The sequence below is a fragment of the Arachis hypogaea genome, chromosome 19, assembly GCF_003086295.3.
Source record: "Arachis hypogaea cultivar Tifrunner chromosome 19, arahy.Tifrunner.gnm2.J5K5, whole genome shotgun sequence".
Lineage (NCBI taxonomy): Eukaryota > Viridiplantae > Streptophyta > Magnoliopsida > Fabales > Fabaceae > Arachis > Arachis hypogaea.
This window is the reverse complement of record NC_092054.1, coordinates 60,833,534-60,852,470: the sequence shown is the minus strand read 5'-3', so window position 1 is coordinate 60,852,470 and position 18,937 is coordinate 60,833,534. Positions and strand designations below refer to the sequence as shown.

General features: G+C 35.4%; 1 protein-coding gene across 1 annotated transcript; it reads right to left on the bottom strand.

The window, feature by feature from the left end:
- Positions 1 to 5,280: 5,280 nt before the first annotated feature.
- LOC112778394 (uncharacterized) lies at positions 5,281 to 5,601 on the bottom strand. The gene has a single exon (XM_025822713.1). The coding sequence runs from the start codon at positions 5,599 to 5,601 to the stop codon at positions 5,281 to 5,283; it is 321 nt and encodes a 106-aa protein (XP_025678498.1).
- Between the last annotated feature and the right edge of the window lie 13,336 nt (positions 5,602 to 18,937).

Here is an 18,937-nt window from a genome sequence, read left to right as displayed (position 1 = left end):
CCAGTGCACTTGCTGGTTAGTTGTGCGGAGTTGTGACAAGTGTGATCACAATTTCGTGCACCACTACGTCATCCTCGACGATAGAAGAAGGTATCATATTATCTTCACACTCGAAGAAAGTCTAATAAGACTAGCTAATCTCAATCCAAATGTTCTAATCAACTCACTAATCGAATTAGCAAGAGATTAGAGTTAATGGAAACAATACTAGCTAACAGCAGCTCTAGATCGCCAACATGAGTTGGGTCTTAATGACTCAAGATCACCTACTTTCTTTTTCTAAGCCAAGAATGCTCAAAATCTATTCTAACATCCGACCAAGCATTTTGTCAAACACTTAGAAGGCATAAAAGGAAAGCATGGTAAATGTGCAAGAATAATAAAATCTAACAACTACCAATTGCAAGAAAAGTAAATCAACAACTCAAATCAACAAAAAAAGAAACATCAAAAATCAAATTGCATTAAATGTAAACCAAATCCAACATGAGCATTCTAAAACATGAAAGAGACATAAAAGTATAATTAAAAAGAAAATTAAGAAGAATGAAGTAGTAGAAGCAAGAAATTGTAAAAGAAACAAGATGAAATCAAGAAATCATGCCTAGATCTAAGATGGAAATACCCTAAGAACCCTAATTCAAGAGAGAAGAGGGAGCTTCTCTTTCTAGAAACTAAACTACATGATGCTAAGCTACAACTAAGTGCTCCCCCTTTGCTCGATCTTCAATTCTGCATCAAATACCCTCAGAAACGAGCTGGATTTGGGCCTGGGCAGTTCAGAAATCGCCCCCAGCGATTTCACTTTAAGTGGGTCACGTGCGCGTCGCTGGCAAAACCTCCACTCACGTGTACGCGTGTGCGTGGATTGCGAATCTTCAATGCACGCGTACGCGTGCATGACGCGTGCGCGTGGCCCTCAATTCTCCATTTTGCTCATTACTTCATGAATTCTCCACTTGCATGCTTTCCTCTTCATTTCTTCCATCCAATACTTGCCTTATGAACCTGAAATCACTCAACAAACACATCAAGGCATCGAATGGAATTAACGTGAATTAAAATCACCAATTTAAGGGCCTAAAAAGAATGTTTTTACACTTAAGCACAATTTAAGGGAGAATTACAAAACCATACTATTTCATTGAATAAATGTGAGAAATGGTGATAAAATCTCCAAAATAAGCACAAGATAAACCACAAAATTGGGGTTTATCAAACCTCTCCACACTTAAACTAAGCATGTCCTTATGCTAAACTCAAGAAAGAAGCAAAGGGTATTAAAATTTATTCAATGCAAACTAACTATCAATTGTTCATCATCAAACTGTGAATTGTCTAACTAGAATACTGAATTAATCATTACTTGCTTAATTCCTTAATCCTCGTAGGAACGATAACCCACTCACCGTGGTATTACTTTATGTGATTCGATGCAATTGCCTGTAGTTTTGTAATTGGTTTATGAATTCGATATCAAGGATAAAGTCTAAGAACTTTTCGGCTTCCACTGCGAAGGTGCATTTTGAGGGATTTAGTTTCATCTTGTGCTTTCTTATTGTATTAAATACCTCAATTAAGTTGAACAATAAGTTGACGTCTTCTTTAATCTTGACAAGCATGTCATGCACATACACTTCCATTAATTTTCAGAGGTGAGGTAAAAACACCTTGTTTATTAATAGTTGATATGTGGCTCAAGCATTTTTCAATCCAAAAGACATTTTTATGTAACAATAGTTAGCTTTTGGAATGATGAAAGAGGTTTTCTCTTGCTCCAGTTTGTACATCAGAATTTAGTTGTAACCCAAGTATGCATCGATAAAGGACAGATGTAACACCCTAATTACCCTAAGCCTTACCTCATGCCATAAAGCAAAGGATAACTAAGAGTCACGGCAATTCTAAGGCTTATATATATATCTATATATATATATATATATATATATATATATATATATATATATATATATAGATAGATAGATAGATAAATAGATAGATAGATAGATAGAAAGGAATAATAACAATAATAATAGAAACCCGATGAAGAATTATAGCTCAAAATAGAAATAGAAAAGCAGAAACATTTACATGATAACTAAAAGAATAATTGATAAGACACAGGTACAGGATAACAAGGTATATGTAGATATATAAGCATAATAGTCATAGAATACTAGCGACAATCCGCAAAGTTTAGGCCGACTAGTTACATACAGACATAACAGAGTTTTTGAGTTAAAACAGCTTATACAACTTATCTCTCAACGTCAAGGCTCTAAGGCAACAAAGATACGAAAGTGAAAGAGAGTCTATAACAACATAATCCAAAATACAAAAGGTGGTAAAAGATCCTCCGTTCCGTCACCCTCTCGCAACTCACCGAGGTGGGTTACGACCTGCATCTGAAAAACAACAACAGAATACGGTATGAGAACCGGAAGTTCTCAGTGCGATAACAGTACCCAGTAATGTAATATATAAGGTTCTGGAATGCCAAAGGCAATCCTAGAACTTCACATCAATCATAAGATTCAAACTAATAAAACAATTTAACAAAATTCTGAAATAGGTCATCTAACTTAGGGGATTTCTAAACTATCAGTTCACCGCTGTCCCACAGCCTTCACCAGCCTAATTTCCATGCGATCCCATCGCCACTGCCTACCGAGCCTCCTTAATCCCAGTAGAAAACACAAGAAATTTCATACAAATAAAGCACAAGTAGTTATCATGTATAGCAAGTAAATCAAGAAGCATTTAAGCATGTTAGACAATTAGGCATAGTATGAAAATAAACAAACCAAGCAAACATATAGAAAATGCGCACGAGGAATGCCTGTCCTATTGGCTGTAATATAACATTGTCGGTTCAACTTCCAACGCAACACATTCCCATGAAAATGTCGCCTTTCAGTCATGAATATAAATGAGAACCCCCAGAGATATCGTGCCCGACACACGGTCGAAGGATATAGTGTCTGGCACACTCTTGTGATTCCGAAAGGATGCGAGTGCAATTTTCAGCGGGACTAACCACCCCCTTACGCCGTCGCTACGACCTTGACAAGCGGGATTAATCAACCGTCCTTTCCAGGCGTATAGCGTCTCAACAGTCTCAGTATACAACAATGTATATCCATATTTCATTTAGTGATCACTTTCAATATTCAATAATTCACCATTTCTCTTCGAGACCCAAACTCGTCATAACCATCATTAATCATTGATTTCACAAGTTTACCATCAACTCTTAAGTTTCCATAACCATCATCAATATAGTACTCCAATGGTCCACTCACAACTTCAGAAACCTAAGTCTCCGTCTTCTAAATTCATATAGAATTTCACTAATTTAAGTCACTAACTCTTCTCTATTAGTATTAAGACCTAATTATTAGTTAGGAATCTTATACAGTAGATAAAGAAGTTTGGAAGGCTAGAAAATCCTTAAAAAAGAAGAAAAAAATCATTTTTCAACAAAACTGGGTCTGTGCGTACGCACACCCCTGTGTGCTTACGCACACACCAAATTTTGACCATGCCATGTACGCGTCCATGCGCCGTGTATGTGAGAGGGATAGGCAAAGAAGAATGCCCGCGTACGCACCCAATGTGCCCTCTATGAATGTACCTCAGATTGCAGAAAAATGTCAAGTTGTAGAAATTTTAGTTTTAGACACCAAACTTCAAACGTTCAAAACTTTTTTGTTTTAAAATATGTTTCATCCATTCTTCAAACAGTGTAAACCTCTCAGACCTAATTTTCATTTGAATTAGTTTTCATCCAAAATGGGGTCCAAAATCCAAGTTATAACTCGTTGAAGTTCATCAAAATTTCAGTTATTCAAAAAATACATAAGTCCTTCAAATCAACAAAACTCACCACTAAATCATTCCAAACTTAACCAATTTAATACCAAAACATACTAAATCCATACCAAAAGTCCCTCAATCACTTTCCAACCATTTCACTCAATATTTCTTCTTCTCCACTCAATAAATTCATACATTCAATAAATCTCAATCCAAACATACAACTCCAACAATTTTCATAATTTGAATCCCTCACATGCATTATTTACCAACACACATATATATCCTTCTCAATACTCATAAAACTCAACAATTATCAACGATTCTCAATAACATCATTAATCAATATCAATCATCAAAATTATCACAATCATCAAATTCATTATACATCGTCAAATCCACAATCATCGACAACCATTTCAATCCTATCCTAAGGTCTACTAGCCTATGTTTCACGAAACATTATATATTACAAAGAAAAAACCGAAACCATACCTTGGCCGATTACCCTCCACGCACAAAACGCCCAGTTTGACTTCCAACAAGCTTTGTAATCACCAACACCACTCCCAAATCACCAAATAATCAAGCTATACATACCAATATCACTAATATCAATACCTAGAATTCACAATTTACTAAATCACAAGGATTTTTGAGAAACCTTACCTTAATCACAAAAATTAGGGATGAAAGCCAATGATTTCTCACTATTAGTTGGCACCTAAACAACTAAATCACAAAAATTCACTCAAAAACTAAACTTTAAATTCGAAATTCACTTGGGCTGAGAACTAAGAAGATATTTTAAAAAATCTTACCACTTTGGTTAGATCAAATTAACGGGCTCGGCGAGAGCTTCGCGTAGCCGCAAATGGGACACAAATCGAAGTACTGTAGCTCGAGATATGATCAAATGAAGATAGATGTGAATAGTGTTTTGAAACCCTTGCTCTCTTCCTCATTTCAGCTGCACACTTGTGTTTGAGTGTGAATTATGAGCTGAATTGGGTTCATTAATGAGTATATATATGTTGGGCTTGGGCCCAACTTGGGCCCGGTCCAACCCATTAGCATTTTTTACCCGTTTTGGGCCAAACCTTTAGAATTAGTGTCCGATTTTCAACTTTAATTATTTTTCTAGGTTTTTCTATAGTTTTTATTATTTTCACACTATACTAGGCAGATTTAAGCTAGTACTGTAGACTGATTTACTGGTACGTGTTTTTATGTAATTTTTCCAGAAATTTACATTTTCCAACTCAGAAAAATCTATTGAGTCCAAATATCATATTTAAATTTTCTAATAACTATTCTAAATTTTTGAACCTATTCTGGAGAATTAAATTATTTTAATTAAGTGGTTAATTAATCACAATTCTTACATTTTCTCCATCAAATAAGAAATTTTGTCCCCAAAATTTAATGATTACTTGAACATAACTCGGGATAATCCTTCCACATCTATGACTCTAATTTCCAAGTGTGCTCTTCCATTCCATCTCTTCTCCAAGCCACTTTGACCAACTGAACTTCCTTTTCGCGCAATTTCTTTACATTAGTGTCATCAATCCGTACCGATGTTACTTGAAACATTAAGTTCTCCTTCAACTCAATAGACTCAGGCTCTAATACATGAGCTGCATCCGATGTGTACTTATGGAGTTGTGACACATGGAATACATCATATAGGTTAGACAAATGCGGTGGCAATGTTACTTGATATGCTACCGGCCTGACCTGCCTCAAGACCTCAAAAGGTCCAATGAACCTCAGATTCAACATCTTTGTTTTGACTGCTCTTTGATGATGGCCAAAAGTGGGTTTGGAATTTCACCAAATAGAATTTCTCCGTTGTAAGTATAGTCCCAACCCAACAATTGACCATCAATCAAAGTTTAAATCAATGATGTCACAATAAAAACAAAATAACCAGGAGTTTCAAATCTCGAGTCATCCCCTAGGAATTGCAATAAAGTTCTCAATTATTGGCTATGAGGGAATGGGGGGGCGGTAAAGACGCGGTGGCAAAGGTTGGGTGCCGCGACAGTTTGGTGGCAGGGGAAAAGAGAATCAGGAATGGGGAACAGAGTAGGGATAAGAGAAGAGATGAGAGAAAAGGGAAGAAGAGGGGGTTGTGCGGCGGCTACGGCGGTCGCCGATGGCTGGGGGTGAAGGTGGATGGACGGTGAGGTGCTGTGGCAGTAAAGATGGTGAAGAAGACAGAGTAGAGAAGAGGAGGGGTTATGGTGGCTCAGAGAAGAAGAAAAGAGAAGAAAAGGCAAGAGTACGGGGGTGCGGACGCACATAGTTGTATGGGTGCTCCCAGCAGAAGGGGTTGAGTTAGGAGTGTGTACGCACAAGAGGGTGCGTACGCGGGACTGGTAAAAAATTGGAATTAACGCGTATGCATTGAAGAGGTGTACACGTGGTGTGGTGAAAATGGAAGGTCACGCGTACGCGTGATAGGCATACTTGATAAGAAGCGTGCACATGCACTGGGTATGCGCGTGCTCTGGACAGAGGGGTGGTATGAAAGTGTGCGTACGCACAGAGCTATGCGTATGCGTGCATACACACAGAAGGCAAATTTTTTTTTTTCAAAACAGAATTTCACCCAACATTATAATATGCATATAAACAAGAAATTAACAAAAATATGCAACTATTTACATTAAGCTTTAAAATTAACCCAAAATTTTATTTTCCAAATCAAAATCATTGGACTATTCAAAGCACTTGTAATATGCACAAACAAAAATCTACCCAAAACTATTTCAAACATTCAAAAACTAATTGAAAATTTTAAACATGCAATTCAAGTTAAAAAGGAAATTTAAAACAAAATTACTAACTATTCACATATGCAATTTGAAACAAAAATCTATTAAGGCAAGCAAACAACCAAGAGACATATTTACAAGAAAAAATAAGTAACTAATCAAAAACAAACTATTCATATATTTACATATTAACAGTAGCCAATAATGTAACACAATTGCAATCCGCAGCAACGGCGCCAAACTTGATAATGGCCAAAAGTGGGTTTAGGAATTTCACAAAAATAGGGTTGGCGTTGTAATTATAGTCCAAACCCAACAATCAACCAACATCAAAGTTTAAAATAAAGATAAATCAAAATTCAAATCAAAATAACTGGGAGTTTTAAATCCCTGAGTCGTTCTTCCTAGGAAGTGCAATGAAGTGTCCTATTATTGGCTATGAGGAATTGGGGGTTGTGATTGCAAGTGACAAGAAAATTAAAAGGCAAGAAATTAAATAAGCATGCAAGGAAATTAAAACTTAAAGCAAGTAAATCAAAAATAGAATTCAAGTGGCAAAAAATGACTCTTGGAAAGGATTGAGGAATTGAGGATTCCTATCCTAATCATGGACCACAAGCATGGTAATTGCGTAAAATTAACCCCAATTAGTCTATCCTAACATCTAGGATAAGTAAGGGCATAATTGATCTCAATCCATAAATCCTAGTTAACTCACTAATTAACTTAGTGGAAGACTAGCGTTAGTGGAAACCAAACCAACTAACCATCCTAATCACAATATCGAATGGACATCTATAACTCAAGGTCACCTAATTATCCAATTCCAAGCCAAGAATGTGAAAAACTATGCAAAAACTAAAAGAGAGATTTCATTAAACACCTAGAATGCATAAAAGGAAAAATATCATAAATTGCAATAAAAATAAAATCTATACTACCAATTGCAATAAAATGATAATAACAACTCAAATAGCATCAAAGAAATATAAAACATCAAAATTGCATTAAATAAAATTGAAATTAATAAGAATACTCATAAACAAAAAATGACAAAAGAAATTAAGAAGATCAAGGAAAGAAAACATGAAAATATAAATGAAACTATACTTAAACACGAATTAAAGCGAGAAATCGAAGAGAAAATTAAGCTAAAAACCCTAATTCTAGAGAGAAGGGGGAGCTTCTCTCTCTAGAAAACTAAGCTAAAACATGTAAAAACCTAAACCTAATTGCTCCCCCCTTCATCCTTCTTCACTTTGGCTTGAAATAGCTTTAGAAATGAGTTGGATTGAGCTCTAAAAGACCAAAAATCACCGCCAATGAATTGCATTTAATGAGCTCACATCCATGCATTCGTGCGTACGCACGACCTACCGTGTGTACGCACAGTTGCGCAAAATTCCCATTGTGCGTACGCACCAAAAGTTATGCGTACGCATCATTGCTGCAGCTTCCAAACTCCATTTTCTTTATTATTTCTCTTCTTTTGGATGCTCTTTCCTCACTTCTTCAACCCATACTAGCCTTGGAAACCTGAAATCACTTAACAAACATATCAAGGCACCAAATGGGATTAAAGTGAATAAAATTTAGCAATTAAAAGGCCTAAAAAGAATGTTTTCACTTTCAAGCACAATTTAAGAATAAATTATGAAAATATGCTATTTCAATGGATAAATGCAAGAAAAGTTAGTGAAATCAATCCTAATGGAGCAAATAAATATCATAAAATGTGGATTCATCACTATTCCAATTCTCATTGTCGAAGTAACCCTAAGAAATACATACTTACCCACTTCAAATTCCAATGATTTTCTTCTCTGATCCGCATAACTCTTCTGTCGGCTCTGTGCAGTTAAGATTCTGACCCTAATCTGTTTGATCTTCTCAATGGTCTCTACTACCAAATCCAGCCCCAACACACTTGCTTCACTGGCTTCATAGCAACATAGTGAAGATTGACACTTCCATCCATACAAAGCATCATACGAAGCCATTCCGATGCTCGCATGAAAGCTGTTGTTGTAAGCAAACTCTGCCAACAGCATGTAACAGTCCTAACTTCCCGGTTGATCCAACACACATTCCCTTAGTATATCTTCCAATGTCTGAATAGTACTTTTGGACTGTCCATCTATTTGTAGATGATATGCCGTGTTGAGACATAGTCTTGTACCAAAAGCTCTTTGGAAAGCTCCCCGAAACCTTGATGTGAATCGGGGATCTCGATCCCAAACTCTCGACTTAGGCACACCGTGCAGCCTTACAATCTCCTTGATGTACAACCTCACCAATTCCTCCAATGAATAGTTCACTCGGATATGCAGAAAGTGAACGAACTTGGTTAAGCAATCCATGATCACCCAAACCACATCAAATCATGACCTAGTCCTCGATAAACCGGTGACGGAGAGGATTACGCCAGTTTGGAAATTCAGACAAAACAATTCTGTTGTGATTATAGTCCAAACTGACAATCAATCCTCTCAATCAAAGTTTAAAATATAGATATTGTCACAATCTCAAAACAAATATAAACTGGGAGTTTTGAATCCCGGGTCATCCTCCCTCGGACTAGCAATTAGGTGCACACTTTTGGTTGTGAAATACGGAGGTTTTCACACTATACCAGAAGTGGCAAATGGCAGCGGCAATATACCAGTGGTTTTTAGAAATACCTCTAAAATGCTAGATTACAGCAGTCTCGGTGACGGTTTTAAATAGCGATGCTAAATAAAAAAATTTGACTCTGGATTAAGGGAAAAACGCAATGCACACAAAGAAATCTCCAATTGGATTTAAGAAAAAACCTTACCTTCTGTGATTCAAGAAAAATGCAAAACCTCCAAGGGCTCTCTGCCTCTCTGCTGTGCTCGAAATCGTGTCACCCTCATCATATCGCTTGACCATCGCTCCATCCTATTGTATCGCCTTGCGTGCGTATCCCCCTCTCACTGCCTGTTCAATCCGTTGCTCCTGCAAATCCCGCGAACAAAATCTTCCCACAATTCGCCACCCACGCACCATCCTTCTTTCATTCTGATATTTTCCATCTTTGCTGCTGCTTACTTTCTTCTTTCCTGGTTTGATCTTCTTTGTGCTCGCTTTCAGTTAATTAATGTGTATTAGGGTTATCTATTAGGAATTAGGATGAGCTTTTGAATCTATTGTAATTGATGAGTTTCCATTTAAGCTCTTTGTCTTGAGTTCCCATATGATTAGTCAATTAGTATTTCCCAATATTTAATTCTTAATCTTTCCTCTGTTGATGGTACAGATACTTCTGATTAATTTTGCAAGCAAGATTGGTGCTATAGTTACCAACATTTGGAGTTTAGAAGTCACCCATGTGATTGTAGCTACGGATGAAAATAGAGCATGCTCTAGGACACTAAAAGTTCTTATGGCAATCCTAAATGGAAAATGGGTTTTCAAAATGGATTGTAAGTTATTGTGGTTATACATTTTCTTACTTTATTACTTGATTTTATCCTCATATTTGTTTTCTAATTATTGAGTTCTTTAGTCACTTAATGACTTCATTATTTGGTTCTTATTCTGCAATGATTATATTCATTTGAGAGTTTGAAGTTAGAAGGAAGAATAGAATTTGTGGAACAGTGAGATCAAATGTAATGTTCTACATAGTGGTATTCTTTCTGAACTTACAGTTCTCTGCCATGTGAAGTTCACATTTTACTTTGATATTTATAAAGTAATCTATATATTTAGTTTTATAATAGTTATTTGATGGAAATTTTATTTTGAGAAAATTTTAAGACTAAATTAACCTGACAATTTAAAAGTGTTAGGATTAAGTTGATTAATTTTATTTTGTATCATGTCATATCATCTAAATATTGCAGAACATCAACAAAATAAAGAAGGTCAAGTGCCCCGTATTGGTGATAGTGTTTTCTTTACTTTCAATTCAAATTTCCTCTGATCATCACTCTTCTCCATAAATTGTTGAAGGTAACTCCTCTAATATACTTCCTCTCTATTTTTGTACTTATCAAGTTAACTAATTGATTCAAAAGTTTTAATCTTTTTGTTTAGATTTTAGTATTTTCATGCATGATCAGTTTATCTAGCATGTGAGTCTTTACTAATTTCTCCAAATAATTAGGTTGTGTTGTGGGTGAGGAAAAAAGTTATATATTTTTTTTTAATTTATTGTAAAAAATTATTTATCAATTTATTGGTTTAATTCAATGCAAAAGGTTGTATAATTATGCACGTGGTGCCTTGTGTATATTATATTTTAATTAGATTGGTGTAGGAACTTGGTTTGTGTAGTTTAAGAAGTGGTGGTAGGTGCGAAATTGCATAATTAGGTCTGGGACCTGGTAGTGTTGGTAGTTGAGCCAAGTTGGTTTCATTTTCTGGGTTGTATTTGGTTTTAACCTCTATGTTGACTTTGCAGTTTCATCCTTTTTTTGAAATGTTGAATGTAACAAAGTGTGAAAGTGGTGTTAATCAATGTGGGTTGTGCCTATAGAGATACAAAATGATTACTAATTGTGGCATTTTTCGGACTCTCTTTGTTGAGTTTGAGTGATTATGTAATGATGTCTTGTTGTTTATGTCATTGGAGTATTTGATTAGAAAGTGATTGGATTGGATGGACAAACATTCTGGGTATTTTGCGCCAACTCATTGTGCTACAGGTACTTTCTCTCACTCCATGTTTAATTCATGTGTGTGTAGTTGCAAGGACATAGATATTTGTCTTTAAATTATGAAAAGAAATCAAAATTTAGCTATTTTTATAGGTTTTATAAGAAAAGAAATCAAATTCCAGCTGTTTAATGCATATATACTATTGTTGGTATTATGAAGCATCATTCCAAACGATCCTGGTGTTGTTTGTAATGAATAGGATCGGATCGGAGCAAAGGGGATGCATGCTATGATGAATCTTACATACACATGCATAGTGAATGCTTATCACTTTATCCCCATATATTTACATTCTAGATAGATTCATTGTTTTCTATTTTATAGATTTTTCTTATCGGTTACTAACGTTGTTAAAGTCTTTTCACGAATTAAGTTTTGTATTTCTTAGTTAAACACCAGTATTGAGGATCCTCTAATTTAATGAATTAACTGACATGAGTCTTATATATATATATATAGGGCGACATGAGTGAAAGCAGGACCACATTGTATTGGAATTTAGCATAAGACAGAGAGTGTTTTCATCAAAATGGAATGCCATTAAATAATCAACAACTACCAAAATGAGAGATATAGGTACAATATTATTATTCCAAAGGTTTCTCATCACTCAACTGATCAAGGACCTCCTCCTTTTCATATTTAACAACTTAATAGCCTTTATTTTAGAACAATAACCATACCAAATGATACCTAAGATCCTAGTGTTACAATTAACACTGTTACATACATAATAGTTAATTAAGCTTGATATATATGTAATTCTTTTGAGTCAATATAGGAAAAAAAAATTAAAGGTGGGGTTTACAAGCTAAATGCGGAACATAACACTTGGAAACCAGAGACCATTGTTTAGAGTGTTGGGCAAGTAGCATTCATCTTTTCAAAATTAGATTGTATAAGCTCTTATTTTCATAGTGTCATGCATGCATGATTGTATAGAGTTATTAGCAACCACACTTTACTCGGACTCACCAATAATTCACACATATAAAAAGTATAGCCAACCAAGTAGCTCACAACTTAGTAAAACTTAGCTAGCATATTCCACCCTAATAATTCCATTTAATAAGAAGAATCTCCAACACTACCTACACAGACTTTAGTAATCAAGACCTAAATTAAATTATTAGCAATAAGCTTACCTACCATTGATCATATATATTATTTGAGTGATATGAAAAGGGCGTAAATATGTTTTCTTTATTGGTGAGATATGATGACAGTGGCAGGTAATATAACTAATTTTCAAAGACAATGATTATATGCTTTCATCTCATAACTAGATAACCACCGAGGGAACCTCTACCCTCGATAGAGACTCTCGAGAGTTTGTACGTAACTGTGACAGTTGCCAGAGAGCTGGTAATCTACCTCATGGTTACGCCATGTCTCAGCAAGGGATCTTAGAGATTGAGTTGTTTGATGTATGGGGTATTGACTTCATGGGGCCTTTCCCACCATCATACTCAAACAGTTACATTCTGGTGGCAGTAGACTATGTATCTAAATGGATAGAGGCAATTGCCACACCTACTAATGATACTAAGACAGTGCTGAAGTTCCTCCAGAAGCATATCTTCAGCAGATTTGGTGTCCCTAAAATATGAATCAGTGATGGAAGGACTCATTTATGCAATAAACAGCTTGACTCTGCTCTAATCCAATATGGAATTAACCACAAAGTGGCAACTCTATATAATCCACAGACAAATGGGCAGGATGAAGTCTTAAATAGAGAACTAAAACGAATCCTGGAACGGACTGTAAGTACCCGTAGAAAGGATTGGGCAAGGAGTCTGGATGATGCTCTATGGGCATACAGAACTGCATTCAAAAATCCTATAGGGACCTCTCTGTACCAGCTTGTGTATGGAAAAGCCTGTCACCTGCCAGTGGAACTGGAACACAAAGCCTACTGGCAACCAGATTCCTAAACTTTGATGCCAAGTTAGCTGGAGAGAAAAGATTGCTCCAGTTGAATGAGCTAGAGGAATTCAGACTCAATGCTTTCGAAAATGCAAAAATTTACAAGGAGAAAACAAAAAGGTGGCATGACAAGAAACTGTCATCTAGAGTCTTTGAGCCAAGACAGAAGGTTCTGCTGTTTAACTCTAGGCTTATACTATTTCCTGGGAAATTAAAATCCCGGTGGAGGGGACCATATGTGATTACAAGTGTGTCACCATATGGATATGTAGAGCTTCAGGATATTGACTCTAACAAAAAGTTCATTGTTAATGGACAGAAAGTAAAGCATTATCTTGAAAGCAATGTTGAGCAAGAATGCTCAAAATTGAGACTAGATTAAAGCTCAGTAAGGTCCAGCTAAAGACAATAAAGAAGCGCTTTCTGGGAGGCAACCCAGCCATTAGCAAAGTTTATTTGTTATTTAAATAATAATTATAGGAGTTTGATATAAATTCTCTTCAAGGTTAATTATCAATTGCAGGATTTCACAGAGTTACAGAAGGATTCAGAGCATAAAGCAGAAAAAAAGAGCTCACTGGCACGAAAACACCAGTATGGGGTAAATTGGGCGTTAAACGCCAGAGTTGCAGCATCCTGGGCGTTTAGAAAAATGCCCAGTGATAAAAGATTTCTGGCATTTAACGCCAGCTAGGGTACCTGGCTGGGCGTTAAACGCCCACAATGGCCAACATTTGGGCGTTAAACGCCAGAATGAATACCATTCTGGGCGTTTGACGCCAGAAAAGGAAGGGGGAGGAGATTTTGTTTCCACTTCAAATTTTTTCAAACTCTCATGTTTTAATTCATAAATTTTTGCATAAACATGTTACAAATTTTCAACACTCACACTCAATTTTCAAAAATTTACTAATCTTCTAAATCCCTTTTCAATTTTCTTTCAAATCCTTTCCAAATCTTTTTCAAAAACTCATGTATCTTTTCAATTCTTTTCCAAATCTTTTTCAACTCATCATATCTTCTTTTAATTCTTAGATGCATCAACAAATTTTCAGATTTAACTTCTTTATATCTTTTTCATATCTTTTGAATTTTAAAATCTCATCTTTTTCATATTATGATTCATTTTTTTACCAATCATATCTTTCTATCATATTTTTTTCAAAATTTTCAAAATCCTACCCCTCCACTTTTAAATACACGTTTGGCCATCCCTATCCCTCAACCATTCGAATATGTCTCCCCTCTATTCTAATCCCTTCCTTTCTTTTGCTTGAGGACAAGCAAACCTCTAAGTTTGGTGTGTTTTTCCGTGATCACTAAGCAAAATTTCACCAAGATCATGGCCCCTAAAGGAAAACAAGCCACTCCAAGAGACAAGAAAGAGAACAATCCAAAACCACTTTCCTCACTTCTTCAACCCATACTTGCCTTGGAAACCTTAAATTACTTAACAAACATATCAAGGCACCAAATGGGATTAAAGTGAATAAAATTTAGCAATTAAAAGGCCTAAAAAGAATGTTTTCACTTTCAAGCACAATTTAAGAATAAATTATGAAAATATGCTATTTCAATGGATAAATGCAAGAAAAGTTAGTGAAATCCATCCAAATGGAGCAAATAAATATCATGAAATGTGGATTCATCACTATTCCAATTCTCATTGTCGAAGTAACCCTGAGAAATACATGCTTACCCACTTCAAATTCCAATGATTTTCTTCTCTGATCCGCATAACTCTTTTGTCGGCTCTGTGCAATTAAGATTCTGACCCTAATCTGTTTGATCTTCTCTGTGGTCTCTACTACCAAATTCGGCCCCAACACACTTGCTTCACTGGCTTCATACTAACACAGTGGAGATTGACACTTTCATCCATACAAAGCATCATACGAAGCCATTCCGATGCTCGCATAAAAGCTGTTGTTGTAAGCAAACTCCACCAACAGCATGTAACAGTCCTAACTTCCCGGTTGATCCAACACACATTCCCTTAGTATATCTTCCAATGTCTGAATAGTACTTTTGGACTGTCCATCCATTTGTAGAATGCCGTGTTGAGACATAGTCTCGTACCAAAAGCTCTTTGGAAAGCTCCCCGAAACCTTGATGTGAATCGGGGATCTCGATCCCAAACTCTCGTCTTAAGAACACCGTGCAGCCTTACAATCTCCTAGATGTACAACCTCACCAATTCCTCCAATGAATAGTTCACTCGGATATACAGAAAGTGAACGAACTTGGTTAAGCAATCCATGATCACCCAAACCACATCAAATCATGACCTAGTCCTCGATAAACCGATGACGGAGAGGATTACGCCAGTTCGAAAATTCAGACAAAACAATTCTGTTGTGATCATAGTCCAAACTGACAATCGATCCTCTCAATCAAAGTTTAAAATATAGAGATTGTCACAATCTCAAAACAAATATAAACTGGGAGTTTTGAATCCCGGGTCATCCTCCCTCAGACTAGCAATTAGGTGCACACTTTTGGTTGTGAAATACGGGGGTTTTCACACTACACCAGAAGTGGCAAATGGCAGCGGCAATATACCAGTGGTTTTTAGAAATACCTCTAAAATGCTAGATTACAGCAGTCTCGGTGACGGTTTTAAATAGGGATGCTAAATAAAAAAATTTGACTCTGGCTTAAGGGAAAAACGCAATGCACACAAAGAAATCTCCAATTGGAATTAAAAAAATCCTTACCTTCTGTGATTCAAGAAAAATGCAAAACCTCCAAGGGCTCTCTGCCTCTCTGTTGTGCTCGAAATTGTGTCACCCTCATCATATCGCTTGACCATCGCTCCATCCTATTGCATCGCCTTGCGTGCGTATCCCCCTCTCACTGCCTGTTCAATCCGTTGCTCCTGCAAATCCCGCAAACAAAATCTTCCCACAATCTGCCACCCACGCACCATCCTTCTTTCATTCTGATATTTTCCATCTTTGCTGCTGCTTACTTTCTTCTTTCCTGGTTTGATCTTCTCTGTGCTCGCTTTCAGTTAATTAATGTGTATTAGGGTTATCTATTAGGAATTAGGATGAGCTTTTGAATCTATTGTAATTGATGAGTTTCCATTTAAGCTTTTTGTCTTGAGTTCCCATATGATTAGTCAATTAGTATTTCCCAATATTTAATTCTTAATCTTTCCTCTGTTGACAGTACAGATACTTCTGATTAATTTTGCAAGCAAGATTGGTGCTATAGTTACCAACATTTGGAGTTTAGAAGTCACCCATGTGATTGTAGCTACGGATGAAAATAGAGCATGCTCTTGGACACTAAAAGTTCTTATGGCAATCCTAAATGGAAAATGGGTTTTCAAAATGGATTGTAAGTTATTGTGGTTCTACGTTTTCTTACTTTATTACTTGATTTTATCCTCATATTTGATTTCTAATTATTGAGTTCTTTAGTCACTTGATGACTTCATTATTTGGTTCTTATTCTGCAATGATTATGTTTATTTGAGAGTTTGAAGTTAGAAGGAAGAATAGAATTTGTGGAACAGTGAGATCAAATGTAACGTTCTACATAGTGGTATTCTTTCTGAACTTACAGTTCTCTACCATGTGAAGTTCACATTTTACTTTGATATTTATAAAGTAATCTATATATTTAGTTTTGTAATAGTTATTTGATGGAAATTTTATTTTGAGAAAATTTTAAGACTAAATTAACCTGACAATTTAAAAGTGTTAGGATTAAGTTGATTAAATTTTTTTTTTTGTTTCATCTCATATCATCTAAATATTGCAGAACATCAACAAAATAAAGAAGGTCAAGTGCTCCGTATTGGTGAGAGTGTTTTCTTCACTTTCAATTCAAATTTCCTCTGATCATCACTCTTCTCCATAAATTGTTGAAGGAAACTCCTCTAATATACTTCCTCTCTATTTTTATACTTATCAAGTTAACTAATTGATTTAAAAGTTTTAATATTTTTGTTTAGATTTTAGTATTTTCATGCATGATCAGTTTATCTAGCATGTGAGTCTTCACTAATTTCTCCAAATAATTAGCTTGTGTTGTGGGTGAGGGAAAAAGTTATATATATTTTCTTAATTTATTGTAAAAAATTATTCATCAATTTATTGGTTTAATTCAATGTAAAAGGTTATATAATTATGCACGTGGTGCCTTGTGTATATTATATTTTAATTAGATTGGTGTAGGAACTTGGTTTGTATAGTTTAAGAAGTGGTGGTAGGTGCGAAATTGTATAATTAGGTCTGGGACCAGGTAGTGTTGGTAGTTGTTATGGTTAATCTAAGTTTATAACTATAGCTTGGTTGAGCCAAGTTGGTTTCATTTTCTGGGTTGTATTTGGTTTTGACCTCTATGTTGACTTTGCAGTTTCACCCTTTTTGTGAAATGTTGAATGTAACAAAGTGTGAAAGTGGTGTTAATCAATGTGGGTTGTGCCTATAGAGATACAAAATGATTATTAATTGTGGCATTTTTCGGACTCTTTTTGTTGAGTTTGAGTGATTATGTAATGATGTCTTGTTGTTTATGTCATTGGACTATTTGATTAGGAAGTGATTGGATTGGATGGACAAACATTCTGGGGATTTTGCGCCAACTCATTGTGCTACAGGTACTTTCTCTCACTCCATGTTTAATTCATGTGTGTGTAGTTGCAAGGACATAGATATTTGTCTTTAAATTATAAAAAGAAATCAAATTTCAGCTATTTTTATAGGTTTTATAAGAAAAGAAATCAAATTCCAGCTGTTTAATCCATATATACTATTGTTGGTATTATGAAGCATCATTCCAAACGATCCTAGTGTTGTTTGTAATGAATAGGATCGGATCGGAGCAAAGGGGATGCATGCTATGATGAATCTTACATACACATGCATAGTGAATGCTTATCACTTTATCCCCATATATTTACATTCTAGATAGATTCATTGTTTTCTATTTTATAGATTTTTCTTATCGGTTACTAATGTTGTTAAAGTCTTTTCACGAATTAAGTTTTGTATTTCTTAGTTAAACACCAGTATTGAGGATCCTCTAATTTAATGAATTAACTGCATGAGTCTTATATATATATATGGTGACATGAGTGAAAGCAGGGCCACATTGTTTTGGAATTTAGCATAAGACAGAGAGTGTTTTCATCAAAATGGAATGCCATTAAATAATCAACAACTACCAAAATGGGAATTTTAGGTACAATATTATAATTCCAAAGGTTTCTCATCACTCAACTGATCAAGGACCTCCTCCTTTTCATATTTAACAACTTAATAGCCTTTATTTTAGAACAATAACCATACCAAATGATACCTAAGATCCTAGTGTTGCAATTAACACTGTTACATACATAATAGTTAATTAAGCTTGATATATATGTAATTCTTTTGAGTCAATATAGGAAAAAAAAATTAAAGGTGGGGTTTACAAGCTAAATGCGGGACATAACACTTGGAAACCAGAGACCATTGTTTAGAGTATTGGGCAAGTAGCATTCATCTTTTCAAAATTAGATTGTATAAGCTCTTATTTTCATAGTGTCATGCATGCATGATTGTATAGAGTTATTAGCAACCACACTTTACTCGGACTCACCAATAATTCACACATATAAAAAGTATAGCCAACCAAGTAGCTCACAACTTAGTAAAACTTAGATAGCATATTCCACCCTAATAATTCCATTTAATAAGAAGAATCTCCAACAGTTGCTACACAGACTT

Coding starts and splice junctions, on each gene's coding strand:
- LOC112778394 (XM_025822713.1), bottom strand. CDS start 5,601: ATGTTGAATCTGAGGTTCATTGGACCTTTTGAGGTCTTGAGGCAGGTC.